General features: G+C 35.7%; 1 protein-coding gene across 3 annotated transcripts in view; it reads right to left on the bottom strand.

Annotated features, from left to right (window-relative positions):
- Kifap3 (kinesin associated protein 3) overlaps positions 1-23555 on the bottom strand; it is a 126645-nt gene that overhangs the window by 50886 nt on the left and 52204 nt on the right. For all 3 annotated transcript variants that reach the window (XM_051186126.1, XM_051186124.1, XM_051186125.1), the window contains exons 11-14: positions 12141-12241; positions 4692-4800; positions 3206-3318; positions 504-669 (exon numbers count right to left, since the gene is read on the bottom strand). In XM_051186126.1, the coding sequence (XP_051042083.1) occupies positions 504-669; positions 3206-3318; positions 4692-4800; positions 12141-12241 (489 nt within the window). The remainder of the gene's footprint in view (positions 1-503; positions 670-3205; positions 3319-4691; positions 4801-12140; positions 12242-23555) is intronic.

Below are 23555 nucleotides of genomic sequence, written 5' to 3'. Positions count from 1 at the left end.
AAAAGATACCAAAGATGTTAAACCCACCCCTATGAACCTTTGACATGCTTATAAATTTGTCTTTTTACTTCACATTTTCCTGTTTCTCCATATCAGCCAGTAGAACTGGTGAGACAACAGCATGGTATGAATATATATTTGAAAATACACTTGAAAGATAACATAAGCAGATGGCAAAAGACTATAATGCTTCAAAGAAGTAAGTGTGTGTGTGTGTGTGTGTGTGTGTGTGTGTGTGTGTGTGTGCTTCCACATTTGTATTTATATATGGGGTGGGGGACACTTGTTAACAGTAAAAATTTAAAAACAAAAATAAATAGGGAAGAGAAAATAATGTTATGAAATCATTCAGAACAAATGAGGACTTAGAGAAAACAGGGCACTTGGTAATAGTCTTTCTAAAACCAACACTGCCTTGAACAATAAATGAACTCACACAAGGCTGTGTGAGCAGCCCTATCCAAAACCTAGAGATTAAGCAAAGCTACAAAACAGACAAAGACCTGGCTTCAGCTTATCTTTGAGGAATGGAACCAGCTTGTACTCCTTCAGAACCAGCTCCCAGTCTAGGTCTGGGATGGTCAGATTTGCCAGAGTCCCCAAACATTCGATTACAAACTCCTCCTCTTCATCACTGGAGATCTGGGCTGCGAGGTCCCCAACATAATCCTGAGGAAGCAGAATTCAACAGAATTAAAGTCTACGAGAGGATCCAATCTAATAACCGAAACCACTGGTAAAAGCAATAGAATGAAGTTAACTTGCTAAGGGTTTGATGATGAGCTCCAAAGAGGGTAGTTGACTGGACAGTTATAACATTACAATGCAGAGAGGGATTTCTTTTTCTTTTTAGAGCACGTTGAAAGAAGTAATCACTATGTACCAAGGTGCATAGATAAAGGAAGAAGGGCTGTTTTCTCCTTTGTGGTAGATAATGAATTCAGGAAGACTTGATTTCAACTCACAGATCTATCAATTACTTGCTGTGAACCTTAGAGATACTTCAATGTCTGAAAATAGGCTAATGTCTTTTAAGAATATAATGTTGGAACTATCGCCTATACAGTAACCACTTTACACATATCAAACTATTATTATCATTATTTTAAAATGAATCTTAATAACTTATGAGTTGGAAGTCAGGTTTCAAGTCAGAGAGAATTTATTTAGTAACAGGTCTATGACTAATATACTCAACAAATATTAAGTACCTGCTAAATGTGAATAATATTGTTATTGTGGCAAAAATGTTAGGGAAAATATAGAACCTGTTCTCACAGTGCCTTTAATCAATCATTAACAGCATTTTGGGGGCCTCTCAGATAAAGAAGAAGTCAAAATGGTTATGTTTTCAATTTTGCAACTGGATAAACTGGACTCTTTTGAAAAGACAGAAGAAAGAAATTTAGATAAATTTGCTTCTAATGGAATTTCACAAGCTGATCCAACATCTTTGTGATTTTTTTAACTTACTACCATAGAGTACAGGGGTGTGTTATCTAGCAAGTTGTGGTAGGTAATGGAGAAAGAATTGTGGATTAAGCTGATACAGGGGAATAAGAAGGTCTCACCATGAGCCTGGGTCATGGGAATGTGGATATATTGTTTACATTCTCTCTGTTGAAGATAGGGAATTTTAACATGCTAGTAGGCATTCACTGGTGCCCAGATGTCAGTATAGACATATTTTTGGAGAAACAAACACATAATAAAATGACTAGGAAGCAGCACTTAAGCCATAGTTGGTTCAACTGTCCAAAAATGGGAAGGAAAGTAGCATGGGCTGGAGCACCCAGGAGGCAATCCCCAGAAGACTGATTTCTGTCTTTGTTCCTCACACATGGTGCTGGGCCCTGCATTCACTGGGATCAGTGGTGTATTTCCTGCCTGTACAATACAATCATTTGTGGAGCTTTCAAAAATAGCATGCTCAATAATTTCACTCTCCTAGGAAGTAAACTAAAGCTCACTGATACAGACCAGTAGAATATTAGTTCATTTGAGTGAGACACAACAGAGCTGGGCTCTTACATGAGTGATCAATAACCAATTTTAGAAGGATACCATGCATATAGTAACTTCTTACTATAGTTTAAACTTTTCTGAAAAGTTGAGTCCAATTTTGGGCTAGTTCATGATCAGAGAATTTAGGCACCTGGGTTATCTGAATTACATCGTTTGTCTTTTCTTTTTTGTTTGTTTCATCTTTTTGAAGCATTTACAAATTGATGGTGTGGGTTCTATAACAGGCACATGAATAAAGCTTTAACTTTGGAATGGATTTTAAGTAAAATAATCATGACAGCTAATTTGTCGCAGCACTCACTTGGTATCAGGAGTTCTCAACACTTCATTATTATTACGACTCTTTGAGAATGGGGCTCTTTCTGAAGTTCACAGGTGAGACAATGAGACTCAAGGAGGTTAAATGACTTGCCCAAGCATCTGTGTCAGAGCTTGGGTTCTTTACCATTCTGCTCTAGCTTTCTCCTTCAGAGATCCGGGGAACAAATGGTGCCTAAGTAACAGGAAACATGCCCTTGGCAATGCACATGTGCCTGACATGCTGGGCCTTTGCTCTGTACTTCCATCAAGGCAGGAATAGCAAACCAGGTGCTCCAACTACTTTGAAACTTTAAAGAATCTATTTGTTTTTGTCCCGTATTTTATTGTGTTTAGTGTTTGGGTATGGGTATGTTATGGAACACATATGGAAGTTAGAGGACAACATGTAGATGAAAATATACCAAACTAATGCAAAATATTAACATGGTAATTTGTATGTATGCATATGTGTGCAGATGCCTGCATATGCATGGAGGTCAGAAACAAAATTAAGGAGTCAGTTCTTTCCACTCTATGGGTTTTGGGATTGAACTCAGGTAGTCAGAGGATAATTTATGTTAAATCACTGTTCATTAACTGTTCACATTAATGGGCTTTTGTAACACTGTTATACATGAACATAAAAATTCTGACTATATTCACCACCGTCATTGCCTTACTCCTGTCTCTTTTTCTTTGAGAATTTTACTCACTAGTGTTGTTAAGTTAAACTCATTAAGTTTGTCCAAGAGCAGAGGCGGCTTGAGTCTTGAGTAAACATCTGAGGAGAACCCAGGAACAGCTGTTTCCCCAGATGCAGTGACTTACGGCTACTGCCTCAAGGTTTATTTTGACAGACAGAAAGCTGGAAGGTACTCACGATGAACAAATTTTTAGTGGGTCCATCATGCTGGGAGATATTTCTGATCATCTTCATCAGCAGTGGGTCCTTGAGCTTCAGAGCTCTTTTCATGAGCATCTTCAGCCCATTTCCTAAAGCAGAAAAATGGACATTTCTGGATAATGCTGAGGTTACGTTAAACTTCAATAGCTTTTTGTTTGAATACATGCAGTACAATGCAGAATCCATACATGTACAATTGAATCAGACAAATGTATGTACTGTGTAACCCAAACCACATACCACATAAACTACACATAGAATAGTACTGTTCATTCCAGAAGTTCCCTTTGTGACCTGCCTTTCAATTTCATTTTCCACACACCACTATTTTCCTTCACCCTTTCTAGTCTACTTCTCCAATTTATCTTTTCAAACAAAATGAGCTTTATGGGTTACAGCTTCATCAAAATAGGCTCATGCAGTATATGCTTTCTTAGTTTTGGATTATGTTCCCCAATTTTAAAAAAAAAAAAAACACTTGAAAAAATTACACTTCTAGGGATTCTAAAAATACAAAACTGGAACTACATCAAGAGTTAGTGGAAGGATAATTACTACAGCAATGTTTATGTTTGAAAAGGAGTGCAACAAGTTAACTATGCCAAAGAGTTGAGTAGACCATGACAAAATCCTAGCTCAATTATGCTTTCATTTTTAAATGGGCCTATTTTTTTTAAATGTTTGCTATTCTTATTCTTGTGTATGTGTCACATATATTTGTGTGTGTGTGTGTGTGTGTGTATGTGTGTGTGTGTGTGTGTGTGTGTGTGTGTGTGTGTGTGTGTGTGTATACGATGGCATGCATGTGGAAGTGAGTGAACAGCTTTGAGTAGTAAGATCTCTCCCTTTATATGGGTTTCTGGAGTTGAACTCAGGTTGCAAGGCTTGTGTGGCAAGCCCCTTTAATCATCAAGCCCTCTTGTTAGTCCACTTTTATAAAAGTATTTTATTATATGGAATAATATTCAAAATATTAGTTTTTAGAAGACCATTTTATAAGACAAAGAGAAAAATCACATTTTTTTCCAAAAATTTATAGAAGCATTATACAAAGGTTGAGTAAATTCACATGAGTGGTAAGAATGAAGATTTAAGGTTTTTGTACTTGCTCATTTGTATTTTTTATAATGAACATGTACTCCTCAAATAAAATTGTATAGAAAACAAACACTGAAACATCCTATGATAACCCATTTTATCAGGATACTATGGAAAAAATAACCTAGTATTCTTAAATTTCGTTATCTTTCAAATAATTGCAATTTGTATATAAAATATTACCGAGGAGTATATCCTCAGAAAAGGATATCCTATGAGACCCATTAAGAATTCTAAGCATACTGAAGAAACTACTTAAGGGAATTTGTTTACATTCTATTTTTTCTTCCTTTTATTATCTATTTCTCAGTATATGCAAATTACATATGCTAAAGAAGTTACCTGTGAAGCTCTGTGCACTGACCTTCACAGATGAGCTGGACATTTCTCTTGTTAGCAGCAAGATTAATGCAGAAAGAAATCAGTTCCAAGTCAATTCGTTCATCTGAACATTCGAAGAGCATCTTCATTAACTAGCAAGAAACACAGTCGTATTTTATTCAAAATACCAAAGCAATGCCCAGAAATAGAATGTATTAAGTATTCTCTTAAATTAATTGCTGTAAATAAGGTAATCTGAATTTTATAACAAACAGAGAAGCTTTAAATGTTAAATAGCCAAAAGTAGTTAATGAATAACTAAATGACCAGCATTAAATACAAATTTCTAAAGAGAATAGAGAATGCTAGAAATATCAAATAACACCTCAGCACATCAAGGAACAAAAAAAAAAAAAAAAAAAAAAAAAAAAAAAAATTGCCTGCAAGCTGAGCAGACCAAATAAAGAAAACAGCTCATATAGAAATGACAGAGGAGCAAAGAACACAATTGTTCTGAAGAACTGAGGAAAGTCAGGCATGGCTAATGAAAAAAAGGCTGAGAAAGCAAGGAGCCAGATCCTGCAGCGCCTGTAATACATTAAGGACTCTGGCCTTTATTCTAAGGATACACCCAAATTACTAAGTGTCTCGGGGGAGGAAAAGTATCAGGAAAAAAGTGTAAGAATCAGGACAAACAATGTCACATTTTATTTAAAATCATACAGGATTACACAAAAACAATAAATGAATAGAACACTATATAAGTAGAAAGAAAACTCAAATTCAAATGGTAGCTAGCTGTGCTATCATTTAGAGAGAAATAAAAGGAATGATTAGAGCTATATTTAGAAAAGAGAATAAAAGTGGGACTTAATAAGTGACTAGACATCGAGGCTAATTGAGAAAAGGAACCAAAGAAGACTCCTGCATTAAGAATGTTAGGGATGATGTTGCCAACATCTAGTAAAAAGGTTGGAAGCTAAAAAGGAGTGGTACTTTTGGTTTGACATTGGTAGAGTTTAAACTGCCAATGACAGTGCAAATACAGATATTCAGTAGGAAGCTATAATAAAGGTCTAAGCTTATGTCTTTATTGGAGGTATAAACTTAGAAATTGCTACATACAGCTGATTTATAAAACTGCAGACTAGATACTGAAACTCGTGCATAGACATAAAATGAGAAAAGAAATTGAGATAGAGATGAAGCGAGGGTTTGAGAAGTAACGAACACAGCAGGAAAAAAAAGCTATATATGTCAATTTATTTATTATGTATGCATGCATGTGTTTCTGTGGGTGGGTGTGCACATGTGTGGAGGCCAGATGACAACCTTGAGGACCCTTCTTCAGGTGCTGCCCATCTTGCTTTTTGAGACATGGTCTCTTATTGGAACCTGGAATTCACCAAGTGGCCCAGGCTGGCTAACCAACATCTCCCACAGCCTCCCTAGTGCTTGCAATGTCACCACAAGCTTTTCTTTTTTAAAATATGGGTTCTGGGAATTGAAGTCAGGACTTTATGATTGTGAGGCGGATACTTTACTGACAGAGCTATTGCCCCAGCTCTATGCCAGTAAGCTGTGAGTAGACCTACACAATTCAGAAAACTCTCTTCTATGGGGAAATCAACAACTTAAATCATTACATATTAAGTACAGATAGTTCTGGCAAGTCGAAATTGCTTATGAGAGATAAAAATACAAATATATAAGATTTTAAAGATAGATATAATAAAGACATAACATATAAAACACTCTAAGACATATAACCTAAATATTTTCATGTTGTATTTCAAGATAATACCTTTTAGAACCATATACTTTATTAATAAGATTTATTATTATTTTATTATATTTTTGTTTTTGAGATTATAATTGCATTATTTCCAGCATTTCTTTTTCTCTCTCCAATTCCTTCCATGTACTCCTCCACCCCAACACTCTCTCAAATTCACGGCCTTTTTTCATTAAATGATTATTGTGATAGAGCAAAGTGAATAAATTTTTATTTTAGAATTTGGTCTGCAAACTATGGTTTTAATTACTTTCTGTGTTAGTTCCAGATATCTACATGCAGTCAACACAGACAAAATCAGTAATTTCTGTTGTTAGCAACAAACAGCTTGAAAACAGAATTAATTAAAAACACCATTCTATTCCAGTTGCTATGCACAATTCTAATAATATGGTAGTAATCTATATGCAAAAACACTTTAAGAGCTGAGCCACTGGCATGTATCGTGTCCTCTCCAGAGGGCAGGTCACAAACTACAATGTGTCACTAATGAATCTTTGAGTAAAAGATCATTAACACATAGTAATGTTGTACTATAAAAAGACTCTAAGTGAAAGATAAAATTATCTTAATTTACTGGTTATATATTTAACAGATTTGTTGTCTGCCAATTAAAAAATAACAAATTAGCAAAAATGTTGGAGATTATCCACTAATTAATATAACCATGGTTTCATGCTATAATTCAAAATCTGTTACTGCTATCTTCCTTCAGAACTTTTACTAATATGAGACTTTTTATAATAAAAATCTATAACATTGAAGCAATGCTTTAAAAAGGTAAAATATATATTGTAACAAAGATTTACTTCAAACTACTCTTTGAAGTATGAAGATTATCCTTGAAAAAGGAGGTTGCAAGTGACATATTTAAAAGGTATGAAATTAAAAAAATAATTCCCTTGCTAAATCTTTTGTAGAAACAATCAGAGAAGTTTTTAAAAGAATGTATGGTTTGAAAACTTTATTAGCCCATCCATAAAACTGAGAGAAAATTTAAGTATGAGTGAAATGTATCCTAATAGAAAACAATTGCTTCATCATAATAAAAACACTTCCATTAAAGCACTCAAATTTAAAACCAGCTTACTTCAAACTCCAAGAGCCACAGTGCAGTTGTCTTTAATTTGATTGCTACCTATGGTACTTCAAACACAAGGGTAATTACTGACAACTAGGAAATATTAAAACTAGATTTGTTCTGTTTTAACTGTCTGTTTTCATCTTTTACTAATCTAACAGGAAAGCACTAAAAGGTCTTCAGCCTGTTCAATGAAGAAGCAATAGTGTTCAATCAGACAAGTCCCATATTGAGTATCAGATACCAAAGACCCAAGACTGAAATCACTGTGTCTAGACTCTCTGGCACCTGACTTCGCTTATTTACCAGTGACCAGAGGCCAACCCCCACAGCTCTCAGTATTCTCATACACCTCTACCACCCCACCCTCCCCCTTCCCAAACATCTTTGAATGATTATGCCAGAACTGTGCATGCCGCAGGAATCTCTTCTGACTGGCTACTCCCTAGCTCTCCTGTTTGAAGTGATGCTCTGGTTTCTGAACTCAGCAGATAATGGCAGCAAGAGCAAAGAGGGCTGTCAGAAAGGACGTTTACCAGCATTCAGCTAAAAAGAAGCATGTAGATCAAAGTGGGGCCAAACAGGACAACTGCGGTGGAAACATGTGGTTCACTCTGACGACTCTTGCATGCTGTTCTAGGGCAAAATATTAAATAACACTATGACATCACTACCTAACCATGTACTTTGATTGGCCATTCTATTACCAATAAATACTTTTATAAGCATCTGGATGGCATTTGCACCTATTTAAACAAAACATGCAGCTCAGAGGTCTAAATAACAATGAACTGTTAATGTGTACTTTTAACTATTATTAGACTACAACCATTAACTCCTGGTTATCCAAATATGCTTACCTGAAACAATCCACCCACTGAGCCCATTAAGATCATACATTAAAAAAAAAATGACCTGAACTCAAATTTTGAGGAATAACGACAAATACGGAAAGAAAATGAGAACACATTGAATAACTATAGGCAATAAAGTACAAAGACAGAAAAGCGATGCAATACTGGGTGAGACTAAGGAATGCTACATACACATGTAAGATTTTCAGAATGTGAACTCTAACCTAATTACAAGGTTATCCTTTAAACACATATAAGATTCTGCATTATGAGTGAGTCAAAAATGATGAGAACAACTCACACTTTATTACAAGTCATGCTTTTATTTATTTGCAATCTTGGTAGCACATATACATGTCATTTTATGCACTTAAGAATATAATCATACTAAACATTCTCTCTAATCACTACAACAGTGATACAAATCATTGCTGAGCTACTGCATTTCTGTCTTCAGAGTTATTATTGTCCTCCTGAAAAATTCAGGTGTAATACTTGAAGATCTTTATTTTTAATCTTTAAAGAAATATTAATGTCAATAATTCAAACAGAACAGAACTCACATTGCCCTGAGGATCCCGCCACTGTGGCAGGGCTTTCTCTAGATCATAGGTCAATTGGTACTCTGTCCTCAGTGAGTTTAGAACCCACTGGAAGCACAGATGCTGCCCCTGACAGGAAGATGTTTTTCATTTCTGAAGAAAACACTCTATTTTTATATAACTTTTGATTTGCTTTCTATTATTATTTTATTTTGCAATGAACAATGGGTGGTAACAAAAGCATGGACAGTATGAAATAAGTTACAGGTTTTAAATGGTACTTAAGGTATAAACATAGTCTATCACTTGGTTTTATCAAAATACTATTTTCTACTAAAATGTTTCAAGATAATTACAATATAATTTGATATACTTAAATCTCACTATTCCTCCAACAGTCAACATTTCAGAAAGGTACAAGATAACAAATGAAAACCCTAAAAACTGTCAAAGCTTGAATGGGTTTTGGGAAATTTGGATCATGAAATACTGATGGCAAATGTTTTAAAAATTCCATCACTGATATGTATGATATTAGAACACTCTCTGTCAAGTATACATGGAGGAAGACTGTTTTTGGAAAGGATAGGGAAAACACCAAGTTTTAAGCTACACTTACAACCATGACTCTTCTTCTTTTTGACTCATTTAAAGTTTCATATTTTATATTTGAGATTATACATTCCGTAAGAGTAAGAGAACTTCAAATTCAACCTTCAATGTAACAAGTTCTCCACCTCTTCCTGGTTTGTGTTTATTTCCCTTTTAATGTTGTTATATTTAAAAATCTAAATTGTGATAAAAAGTCTTTTTTTTTTTTTTTTTTTTTTTTTTTTTGGCTGCTTTCCAACTAATATCCTGTAGTCAATGAAGGTCAGACATACAAGGAGACTGGAGAAAGAACACCCTTTGAAACTACAAAGCAGAAAGCTCTGGAACCCTTGTAGCCAGGCTGCAGTGAATCACCTGTAATCTCCCCAGGACAGGGCTACTCTGTTACTGTAAACATTCTGGACAGCTTGATCACACTGTGCAGGCTATCAGCTGACACAATCACCACTGTGAGGCCATGTCCTGATGATAAGATGTGTTCTGCCTTCTTTGAAGGGCATCTATTTGCTACAAACTCACAGTGACTTTACCCATGAATGCAGGAGAAAGATCCTTTTAAAAAGTACCAGTGTTTAAATGCACATAAAAAATGTTAAAATTCTTGAAAATAAAATTTTTAATTCTGACTCATAATTTAGAGTGAATAGAGGGACAGTCAGATTAATGAAAAGAGAAATCCGAGACAATTTTATTTGAACAAGAAGGAGCTGTGCAAGCAGGAGTGCTAAGTACTACTTCATTAAGTGTGATCCAGTCTTGTTCTCAAGTGTTTTCCCAACCTCATTTTTATTTTATCTATGTATCTTATGATTTCTTTTTGCTGTTTTAGAAAACTCTTCCATAAAAACACAATAAAAAGATCAATCCATGTTGCAAGCATCCAGGATTCACATTGTTAGAGCTTCATTGCTGGTGACCAATGGCTACAGGAGTGAGTCCCCAAGAGTATAATCACCAAGTCTCCAGCCTTATAAAATAGATTGAAAATAAGTATATGTCTTTGAGACCTACAGACCTAACATGAAATATACCACAGATGAATCACAGAACCATCCATGAAATATACCACAGATGAATCACAGAACCATCTTGAGAACAGCACTATAAAGACAAAAGAATCTGGTGAAGGCATTTTGCCATCACAGAATGCAATGTACTTAAACCTGTCAACTATAAACTAAATTAAAAAGCATGGGACAAATGTGGGAAATATTTGTAAAATGACAGTTAAAACACTACAAAATCAGTCTTATTTATCAGTAATATTAATATGCCACTAGAAAACTGAATGAAAATTTTATACTAGAATATAGACGCTGAACAGATGAAATATTTTCACCTTAACCAACATTTGATATGCAAATACATCAAAATTTTGAAGCACCATATTTTTAGAGAAATGATAATCATTATCATTAAGGGTGAAATATGTTGATGCTTTCATGTAATAACCTGGTAAAATCTGAGCATATGATTGTGGTCATTAAAAACAAAACTACACAGCCATTGGAGATGGTTTGTGAAGAATACTTTCTACGTGAGTATATGAAAATATTATATGTGATATAACTATTATATGTGATATTGCTTTCATAATGTACAAGGGGGCTGGAGAGATGGCCCAGAAGTTAGGAGCACAGGCTGCTCTTCCAGAGAACCTGTGTTGGATTCTCAGCACCTACATGATGGTTCACAAATATTTTTAACTCCACTTCTAAGGGATTAGACACTCTCTTTTGGCCTCTGTGGATACTGTATACATGTGGTACACAGACAAATATGCAGGCAAAACTCATACACAGAAAATGGATGGATCTTAAAAAATGTAGAAGAATGGGTGCCAACATATGGGTATGGATAATAATTCTCTATTTGTTACTGCTGTGACAGGCTTCAAGCACTCTAGGCAAGGGTGCTACCACTAAGTTACATGCCCAGCCCTAGTTCTATACTTTTAAGTTTTTTGATTAAAAACTGTACTATTAGTATTAAGAAGTATTTTAAGGTATTTAATAGGAGAGTGGAAGTATTGATATTTCCTTTTATTAAAGAAAAGATTTAATATTTTGTTTTTAAATTAGGTCTTTGAAGATTTTGTACAATGTGTTTTAATCATCCTCATCCATTTCCCCCAACTCCTTTAGGCCCACACCCCGTTCCCTATCCATACAACTTTGTGTTTCCCCCAGTCAAGTCCAATTGTGCTGCTCACATATTCTTCACTGTGTGGTCTTCCAGAGGAGCATAATCGACTATTGGGACAATATTCTCAAAGAAAAGTACCCTCTTCCAGTAGCTATCAGTTGCTAATCCATCCCTGGCTCGGGCTAGTACTCCATCTCTGCCTTACCTTTCCATAATGGGATTTGGTCTGGTTACAGTTGCACAGGACTGTGTATACTGTCATCACTGTGAGTTCACAGGTACAGCTGCCCTGCTGTGTCTGCAGGACACTTACCCCCACAGTCATCCATCACTTCTGACTATTAGAGTCTTCTTAACCCTTCTTCCATAATTATCCCTGAGCCTTGAAGAGTGAGGATGCAATACAGATATTAAATTTAGGGATGAACTTAAATTAAATGTCTTCCTCACTTAAGCTTCTTACCTGGGGTATGCAGTCAGTATATGCAAACATTGATTTAAAGCGGTCATCCATGCTTATATGGTAAAGCACACACATTGCTATTTGTTTGTAGTTTTCATTGCCTGGGAACAAAAAAGGACATGGTTATAATTGTAGATGCCATATATGTATATATACCATACCCAAGTTAGTAAAGTTAGATGCTAAAAACTTTTAAACTGCTAAATCAAATATTTATATAACTTTGACCAGGAAAGCATTTTGAGATCCATATTTCAAATCTAAATTTTGAATCACACTTATATTAATCATGAATTATCAAGACAGATATCAATTTTACATGATATATTTTGGGGGAAAATAATTTAATTTCTAGAAATTTATTGCAGTTAGTAGCCTAGTATAAAGTAGATTGGGTCAGTGGTCTCCCCATCCTTACACATGAATAAAATATAAGATTAACATGGCTGATTTACAGTCATCACATAAAAGATATCAAACAAGTATATTCAAGTTGTAAGTAGTGAAATCTGGATCATTAATGTCTTGCTGAAACAAGTAGAACAGCATCAGTAACATAAAAAATAAAGTTCATAAGGAACTAAGAGCCACAAATTCTTTATAGTCTGGGCAATGTCCCTGGAGTTCTGAGGTAATAATACTCTGGGCTAGGGACTTCACTCAGTGTACAGAGTTTGCCCAGCATGTGTAAGTGACCCGGTTTGGTGCTAAGATTAGAATGTATAACAAGGTAATTAATAACAAATGACTAATAGTAATGACATATTAAGCATTTACCATGCAACAAAGCCATACTTTAGACAGATGGCACAGCAATGATTGTTATGCATAGTCTTCAAAGAGCTTATCAGCCTTCACATGGGGAACCTCAAGCTGGGGGACAGTAGGCACTTATCATACAACCTTGGAAAAGGTTGGGCAGACATTTAAATACAGGTCTGTTGCCCTCAAAATCTCTTCCCAGTTATAATAGCCTTAAGCATTTTTATATCACAGAGAGGAACATTTTGCCACATAAGGTGTTATTACCAGGTGTCATGAACTTTAAACATTATTAGATGATAAAGTTATTTTTCAAGTAGAATAATTTGAGAAAACATTATCTTGTAAAATTGGTTGATTTTGGCAGTTGTGACAAATGTCATGTACAATTACAGCTATTCCAGGAAGGTGTGGCAGGAAGATCACAAATTCAATACCTGGCCTACACAGTGAGTTCAAGGCCAGCTTGGCAATTAATTTAGTAAGATTCTGTCCCAATTTAAAAAAACAAAAAGTTAAACTGAAGTGTAGAATGTTTGCTTAGCTCCTTGCTTAGCATGTATGTAAGCCCCTGTCCAATTTCTAGTTCTGCCAAACAAACTATTTATATCAGCAATGAAAATAACTCCTCTGGATTAAGGAAAGAGATTAATATGTATTATATACTTTACATATGAAAAGACAAGTAAATATTTTTACCTTAAATAAAACTATGAATTAATAATTCAGCTGCTTAGAACAGAATATATATGGGAAAGGTATTTTGTACCTGAAATATTTTTTTTTTGTTTTTACAACATTATAACAAGTTGAAATCTGACTGCAGGAGACAGTACAGCTTGTATTGTTTTAAAACAGGGTTTCTCTATGTATCATGGATGTCCTGGAACTCGCTTGGTAGACTAGGTTGGCCTAAGTCTCTGCCTCCCAGTGTTGGGATTAAAGGCCTATGCCACTACACCCAGCCAGTTTGGTTTATTTCAAGGTAAATTTCAGATCTCTTATTTGAAAACAAATGCTGAAGAAGACCTTGAAAGATGAGTGGTATGAATAAGGACCACTATCTAAAAAATGTAAAGTTAAGAAACAGCAACAGAGAACATAATATTTAAAATCTTAAGACGGAGGCCAATAATCCATTGCCTGTACAAAACATAGTATTTATAACTATTATTTGAGGGCATGAATTTTATTTGGAGAGAAGTATGGTGTAAAATGTGTGACACCCTTTCAAATAATATAAAAGTAGGCATTCCCGATGCCAACAACTTGAGATCAAAACAATCTATAATTCATAGATTTTAATAATCATATTTTATATTTTGGCATTTAATTATGCTTACTTGTCACAGAAAGTCATGTTTACATAGGTTTTAATGATATATATATATATATATATATATATATATGTATATGTATGAACAAAGGCAAAACATTTTCAATTTTGTTTTCTCTGAAAGCAGGTATCTTTTTTTTTTTTAGTTTATAGATTTATTTATTTATTTTTTAAATTTAATTTTATATAACAAAGTCCAATTAAATGAAAACAAACATGTATACACATTATACACATATATTTGGGAATTTGGGTGTCGTTCTTTCCAAACTACTTCAGCAGGTATCTCTTAGGTTAGCTCCCACCCCAAGGAACTGAGCTACTACAACATTTCCTTCCTTCCTTCCTTTCCTTTCTTTTCTTTTCTTTTCTTTTCTTTCTTTCTTTTTTTTTTTTTTTTTTTTTTGTCCATGGAGGTTTTTTATTTGAGTTCTACATCTCTAGAAAAAGAATCCCAGGATTTTCTCTCCTGTGTGTTTTCGTCTTGCTTCTTCATAGTCCATGATGCCAGCTGAGGTTGTCAGTACAGTGAAGCCAAACTGACGGATGGGAGCAGATTGTTCTGCCATTTTTCTAGGTCTTTGAGCTGCATATCAAATCTAGAGCAGATCACTCCACACTTGTTCAATCTGCCTGTGAGGTTCACAACAATTTTCCCAGCTCTGTGGTCATCGATGATTTCAAGCTCACCAATATAACCATGCTTCATCATCACAGTTAGGAACCTGATGAGAACCTGCCCCATTTGCCTCTCTTCTCAGCATTGTTGATGCTCTTCAGAGATGGCAGAAAAGCTACTACAACATCTTTTAAATTAGACCTCAGGGGACTCTCATGCTAATAATGGCTAATGTCTCTTGTTTTCCCAGTCATTTCCTACAAGAAACATGGAGTGGATGGTATGATTTTCTCATCAGATTTCTTGAGCTGTAAACTCTGCCTAACCTACTGCAGCCCTTTTATACACATGGCGTGTCTTCCAAATGGGCACTCCTGTAAGAGTTATTTATAACAATTTTCCCTAATGACATCACAAGCAAAAACAGGCTGCCAGCCATTGGTATGTTGGCATGGCACTCAGGGCTCTGCAAATTTTAAGCAGAGCACTGGACAGATGGAATATTTTGAAAAGCAGGCTTTAATAACTGGATGTGAGTTAGTCAAATCTGTTCAAGTAATAAGGGTAAGTTTGAAAAAAATAGCCCAGTTATTATGATTCCTTTGGCATTTATGGCTACAAACATGAATCATGATGAGCTCACTGGCTACTAATACAGAAGGTATAAGCACTTTAATAGGATTTGCTCAGGAATTCACCATTAACCATTTGGAACACTATTTGAATGTGTTACTATGAATCCTCTTAGCATTTGCGCATCCATTCTGCCCCAAACTGGTCATTCCTAGCTGAAGAGTGTTAATACCTTAACAAACTGGTCATTAACTCCCATAACTGATTCTGTGGGAATTGTTGCACTTACAAAGTACAATCCAGAGTTTATAAGAAGTATTGCCCCACCCCCTTTCTTTTTAAAGAAATTTACAGCTTTAGTTCAGCTAGAGCAGATGAAGCAGAAGGAAAGAAGTTTTCTGGGCTGCTCTCACAATTGATTTTCTGCCAGCTACAGGGTAAAATATCTGCTGGTCAGTTTTGGGTTTTAAAATGTCTTCATCTGTTCATCTCTGAAGTGGTCAGTAGAAACAGCATTCAGTCACTAATTTTGTAAGAAACTAGAGATTTTCCATGCACAGATCACTCAAGCAGAAATGTGAGCTTTGAACGTTAGAATACAATTCCAAATTTCTGCTCTTGTTACCGACCCAGTTCAACACTGCAGAACAGACTGAGAATACACATTATGAGCTACATTATTAGCCAGACTCTCATTCCCTTCTATACCCCATAACATCTTTGTCCAAAATAGAACTCCAAGCAAAGAAAAATAGAAACAGAAGGACCTCTATTTAGAATAGTGCAGCATTAGGTGATATTTTACCCTGAAAATGTTTTTATGAATATAGCATGTTGCAAATGCCACATTTAAGATTAAAACGTCATTAGAGCTCTTAATACCTACTAGTAATATAGTATAAAGAAAATGCCATAGACTAAACCTACCTATCAGAAATTATCTGCAGCAATTATTGAATACACTTATCTTCTATATCAAAACATACTAAAATGCATTTAAGATTATTATTGAAAATTATTTTTCTGGTATTGGGAATTGAATCTAGGACCTCAAGCATGCTGGATAAGCACTTTACAAATGAGACACATCTTCAGTCCAAAAAACATAATTATATTTCCATATAATTTTATGCTTGATTTATTACAACACACACACACACAAACACACACACACAAAAAAAAACACACACATACCACACACACACACCACACACACACACACTCACACCCACACACACACACACGAGTTTAAATTGGAATTTACAAACTATTTTTTAAGAATGCTACTCTACTGGATGGTCCTTTATTTTATAATAGATTTATGACAGCAGATATATGAGGACTTGAACAGCTACAACACAACAATTTTAAAGCCAGAGTTAAGTAGGAAAACTGAAACCATCAGTACAATTATCAGTATGAAAGTTTAGCAAGAGTTTTGTGGTAAAACTGCATGTTCAGTTATAATGAGAAGCAAACTTGAAAATCAATCATTAGGTTAAATAATAATTTAGGCTGATTATATAGTAATGACCATTCCAACCACTCTAATATCCAAAAACTGATAGATTTTCATTCTTTTAAGTATGTTAGTTTATTTTTGATATGTCTTCAATTAGTTTATTGCCTTCTTTTTTATAGGTTTTTATTACACCCAGAGAATACTGTAGCAACTTGTTTGTAATAAACCTTGCAACATGGCTGACTTCAGAAACAAATGATAAAGACCAAAAAAAAAAAAAAAAAAAAAAAAAAAAGCCCTTAACAAGGACTGCTTTCTAGCTCAAAATCCACACTACCAACTTAATGTGATTCGGCCAAATTTACCATGTAGGATGGAGACACCCCAGGCAATATTCACACACACAGTATTGGAACCAGCTGGTGATAGAGGAATCTTAGGAAAAAAGGCTCCTTGATTTAATTGGGAAAACAGGAGGAAGCATAAATTTTACTGCCATTAATAACTTCAAGCATCTCGATATGGTTCTACCCCAGCTTGAAGGAGACATGTGCTTTTTGTTAAAGTGTTTGCCACATCTGACCCCTATTGGTTGCTCACTTGATCAGGTAAAAAATGTAGGTTTATTTACAGGATAAATGAGGCCTATTAAAATTGAACAATGCAGTAGTCTATGAGGAGCTGTGTTCTGAAGCAGATGTGTGAAATTCCCTAACAGTTTGGTAATAATCCAAGCAAAGCCAAGTTACTCTCTCTCTCTCTCTCTTTTAAATTGACTTTAAATTTCTTAAAGAAAATTATCATAAAAACAAACTACCCTTAAATAACCAGATTGGAAAACATTAATCTGACCATTTCCTGTGTTTAATAAACAAGTCTAAAAAGGCTACTCCCAAAGCAAAGCACTGTTGCTCTTTCACAGAACAGGTGTCTTCCTCATTCATAATGATGTTGGTAAATTAAAAATCTCTCTCTCTCTCTCTCTCTCTCTCTCCCCCTCTCCCCCCCCTCTCTCTCTCACACACAAATTTAGCCTGGAGAGAGAACATCAAAGATAGTTAGAACACAACTTTGCCAGTTTTCCTTAAAGCATATGACAGAACAGTCATAAGAAATAACATTTAGTGTCTACGTGGTCAATGTTTACAACCCAACAGTACCTTTTGGTGATCCCCAACAATAAGGCAATCAAGTTTGACTGGAGAAGTCAAACATTTTTCATTTATTCCTGACCTGGATTCACTCCTTCCATGCTGATGAAATTTTTCTATAACCCAGTAAAATGCTCTGAATCCCAGAACACTAAACAAAATTCAGGAAAAATAAACCAGAGCACTGTCACCCTCAAACCCAGTGCTGAATCTCTTCACAGAGTGAGAACTACTGTATCAGTTAGGAACCCTGGAAATAATGTCTGCCAATGAAGACTATACTCCAATACCACTCACTGAAATCATGCAATAGGCTCGACATAAGCTTCGAAATCTAGGAAACCCAAAAAAGTTAGTTCATTCTCAAGCCAATCAAATATCTAGTTATAGACTTTAAACTTGGAGAAGCCAAGGTTTGTACAGATAAAAATTTGATTCAAGACTTAAATTATGAAGGGGGGGGGCAAAAATAGCCACTTTTCTGGATGCAATGACATATCCTATGATCCAACACTAAGAGGCCTGTGACTGCACGCCAAGCCTAGGCAGAAAGCAGGACCCCATTTTAGAGAGAGGGAGAGAGAGAGGGAGATGAAGAGAGAGAGAGAGAGAGAGAGAGAGAGAGAGAGAGAGAGAGAGAGCTTCAGGCAAGTAGTATCAAGTGCCACAGTTGGACCAGAGACAGTGCAGCCCTGATGAGTAAAGGAGAAAATGTCTGAGTTAATTTTTTTAAGTTCGTAAGTATGTGAAAATACATAATAAATGCTAGTCTCAAATTACACAAAATATAAATCCTATTCAGTTTTAAGAGAAATATTCTGATTTTTGCTTATAAATAAGTTAAGGGTTATCCCAGAGCATTAGTTAAGTACTTATATATTTTAATAGTGTTACCTGTGGGAGAAGGGTCATGCTTTTATTTTCCTCCAAATGTATTAAGGACCAATATTTTAGTATAGTAAAAAAGAAAATTTTAAAAAGATACAAAGAGTAAATTTTATAACATTTAGGACACAATAATTTATGTAGTCAAGCAGTTGTGTATGTATTTTAAATTTCTGGACTTTAAAGACCATTACAGGATTAAAGACTCATTGTTCAGTGGACACCACTTGGAATATAACTCCTGTCTTTAATTACACAATTCATTAATAGAAGCTATGTGAGTGAAATTAAGGTACTACCCTAATGCTAAGGAAGATAGAGGCAGATAATGAAAATGGTTTTGGTTCTACCACATCTCAGTATGCTACTACCATTATCCTCCTTTCTCTTTCTTCATCTCTATCACAATGAACATGTGTGGGTTTTCTAGTCACAGAATTAGTACATAGTAATTCTCACATCGGCTACCCTGAAAAATCTTTTGGGCTAGGTCCCATTTTCTAAACAAAACAAAAGGTTGTGTGAGGAACAACTGACTTACCCAATGTCATTCAGCCAATAAAGGGCAAATGGAAAAGGAAAGCATATCTTTTTATGTGTTTCTTTCATCTATTTACCCGTCTAAGCACACACTAAATACTGATGGCCTACAATATGTCTGACCATGCTCTAGGCCCTGAGAACACAGAAGTGAGGAACAGTGATAAAACTTTATTTTCATGAAGCTTACAGTATTTGAGCCCTGATGGGTAATGGTAATGGTAGTGGTAATCACAGCATTACAGCAAGAAAAAAAAAAAAACCCCAGGATAATTATTGAAAATATACAACAAGAAGTACAGAAAAACAGCAATGTGACATCAGGATTCAAGGCTTAAAAATGCCACTAAAATTAACCAGACTCTGAAGCATGAAGGAGACAAGACAATTGGCCACACAAAAATAGTAAGAACTGACATTTCTGGCAAAAGGAACAAGAAACTGCAAAGTAGAGTTCAAGGAACAACTGAGGAAGCCATTGTGGTGTCAGCAGAAAGGAGGGAGAGAGTACTAGAGGATGCACCAAGAGAAGTGAGGAGGCAGTACCCAACACAAACATCTTTGGGGACACTTAATGGGCGCTAACTTTCAGATATGTAAAGTTACTGCAAGTTTTTGTTTGTTTAATCTCTTTTTTAGATTTTTATTTCTTGTTTTATATGTGTGCATTCTTCCCACTTTTATGTCTGTGTACAATGAGAGTCTGGCACTTGTTACTTGTGAAGGTCAGAAAAGTGTGTTGGCTTTCCTGGAACTGGAAATACAAACAGGTTTTAGCCACTATGAGGGTGCAGGGAACAGAACTTCAGTCCTTTGCAAGAGCAACGGATGGTCTTATGAGCTTTGTTTCTCTCTGGCCCCCATCGGTGGGTTTTTGAGTAGAGAGGAATTTAGTTAACAAGATCAGTCTGCATTAAGAAACTGTAGGACAAGAGGGTAAACACAATGACCAGTGAGAATGCTACTACAATGTTAAATCAGAAGACAGGATGGTGGCTGGGATCATGGTTGTAGTGGTTCTATTTTTGAAAAGAGCAGACAGTCTGGATGTAGAGTGAGAGAAAATAAAGGAGTCAAGGGCAAATGCCCCAGTTTGGATATATTTAACTGAAAAGATGGAGTAACATTTGTTTCTGAAATGAAAAAATACTGGACATACTGAGTTATTATTCATAGTTTGAGTAGAGATCAGGAGCTCGGTTCTGAATTCCAATGCTAACAAAGCTTATAAATGATGACATCCAGAGTTGGGGTACCAGCAAGGAGGCTGGTACCATGTATAGTTTTACTTGTATTCATGGTCATCCTTACAGGCAGAGTATTTAGATGGAATGGACAAGTGAGCAGAGGATAAAGTTCAAGATAAGAACTGAGATGTATTCTAATGTGTACAGACTTGGAGATGAGGTGGAAGCAGGAGACTGAACGTGGCTGGGAACTTAGGTAGCAGGAAAAGTCTAAAGGCACCATATTCTGTAAATCAAATGACAACAATTCGAGGAGGAGGCAACCACATAAATGCTGTCCAACAGTTTTAAAGTGTGATGATGGGTGTGTGAGGGAGGTTGTGGGAGGAGGAAAAGGGGGAGAAGCAGGAGAAGTGAGGTACATGCACTCATCTTCATTCTCAGCTCATTTCCTTCTTCCTGTTTTATTGAAAAGTGAAAACAGTTCAAAACAAAACAAAAACAGCTTCCATAGCTACCCTGTGCCTTTTCCTATCATTTGGATGATCTAGTTCCTCTTCTCTAGGCCAGTGCATCTGTCCCCTGCCCTGTTGTCCTGTCCCTTCTACTCCAGACACTTGCTCAGGATGGGATTATTGATGACAGAGTGGAGGAGTAGAACTTTCACCTAGTAGTAAGTTAGTCATCCAGAATTTAATACATGATGTTGACCAACTGTGTTTAGGACCTTCCTGTCTCCTTTCTCAATAATGCTTTTCTAAATAAATTGGAAAAGCACTTATGAACAAAGAACAAGGCAGGTAATATAACAAAACTGTAAAATGCCTGGGTCAAATGAGAGGGTTTGTGGCCTTACCTATACAAATGCAAAATTATTAATAAGAATATGGATGGGGATATAAAAATGAATGAATAAATAAATATAATACTAAACCCCTCAAAATCTAAGAACCCACATATATTGAAATCAAGAAAATACATTCTGACAAAAATCAGAAATGTCTTCTTAGTAAGATCTGAACTGCTAATTTGAAGGTGTGTACTACTACAGGGTCACATGCATGAAATGAGCAGCAACAACTTTAGAGCAATGCTCCAATGCAGTGGTTTTCAAAGTGTGGTCATAAGACTCAGTGAGGAGGCCTCAAAAATTCCATCATTTTATCAAAAGCTTTAATGCAGGACCTTCCTACTTCATTAAAAATACTTTCCAGTTTTTAAATCTTCATTTTCCTCATAGGCTTAAAGCTGATTTATATAATATATGATACCAGAGAAGACATTTGAGGAAGCTATTAGAGCCAGCTGTATGCAGCAAGGCTAACTGAATATAAAGAGATATGCAAAATGCAAAACAAGGCCACTCCTCACTATTTGGGTGTGTGTGTGAGAGTAAAATTATGTTAACAGGTGGCAGATTTACTTACAAATGCAAAGATTCACCTGTTTAAGATGAGACTGGTATATCTCCATAGGTTTCTTTTTTAGCTTGAATTTAACTTCCTTTGAAAATGAAGTTAACATTTTAAAAGCTGATGTTAGAACTCAGAACATTGCTCAATTTAAAATGTGTGCCAAATCATCTCAATAAAGTTATGACTTCACAAAACAGTATACTGGTCACCCTGTGAAGGTGTGGTTATTACTGTTATTATGAAATGACCACTTCTTAAAACACAGCTGACACTGTATCACAAGGGGTCCATGCCTTTTCACAAGAACCAGTGTAATGATCAACTAGCCTCTTCAAATGAATTTTAGTTGGACATCTGAGCTTGTTTCTTTGCTAATGATAGTCTCTGACATATCAGTCTTTAACTTATAAAACACCCATGCAAAAGTCATAGAGAATCTCAACAAACATTTGCCTGGTGCACCAGTAAAACATTAAACAGTGTTTTCAAAAACAGTATCGTATATTCCCCAGAGCACTGATGAATGAATAGACTGTGACAAGAAATTTCCATACTCTGACATAAGGAAGCACTCTCAAGACAGACACATCAATGATAAATGTCTTAAGGAATTTTGACAGATTCTTACATGAGCCCAAAGGGGAGAGAGAGAGAGAGAGAGAGAGACAGAGAGAGACAGAGAGAGACAGAGAGACAGAGAGAAACAGAGAGACAGAGAGAAACAGAGAGAGAAAGAGAGAGAGAGACAAAGAGAGAGAAGAAAAGAAAGGAAAAGAAAAGACCCTTTAAACATTTTTAGAAAGTTAACACTACTGAAAGCCTGAAAACAACATGTAAGTAAAGCCAAGGTTTCTAAGTCTAACAGCTTGCATATCATCATACTCACTGACAGCAGCATGTGAGCCACCTTCTAGATGGTCAGTAAGCAGGCCAGAGTGCAGAGAGGATGGGACACAAAGGCTGTTAACTGACTTGGCTGAGCAGGAATAAGCAAAGGGTCCTCACAAAACATTTGGAAAGTAACAGAAGAACTCAGTAAATCTGATAGCAGACAAGAAAAGGAAGACAAAGGAAGTTTTCTTTTTGAGAAAGGGTTTCTCTGTGTAGCTTTTGGAGCCTGTTCTAGAACTCACTCTATAGACCAGGCTGGCCTCTAACTCACAGAGTTCCGCCTGCCTCTGCTTTTTGATTGGTGGAATTAAAAGTGTGTGCCAGCATCACTTGGCTAATACTTTAGTACCATACTTTTTTACATAAGCTTCATGGCCGAATATCAAACATGTTAATATATCCCTAAAGACTCCACTGGAAAGGTTAGCTTATTGTATTAGGAACTGAAGATTCGATTTTCTACACACAAAACCAATACGCTAACAAATGGAATATCAAAAAGTCAAGTATACATGAAATGCAATCTCTTTCAATGAAGCAGAGATGGACAATGAGAGAAGCAGATTTGTTCATTCAAAATATTACAAGTTACAT

Source organism: Phodopus roborovskii, unplaced genomic scaffold, assembly GCF_943737965.1.
Source record: "Phodopus roborovskii unplaced genomic scaffold, PHOROB, whole genome shotgun sequence".
Taxonomy (NCBI): Eukaryota; Metazoa; Chordata; class Mammalia; order Rodentia; family Cricetidae; genus Phodopus; species Phodopus roborovskii.
Note: the sequence above shows the minus strand (reverse complement) of the source record. Positions and strands in the feature narration are given on the sequence as shown.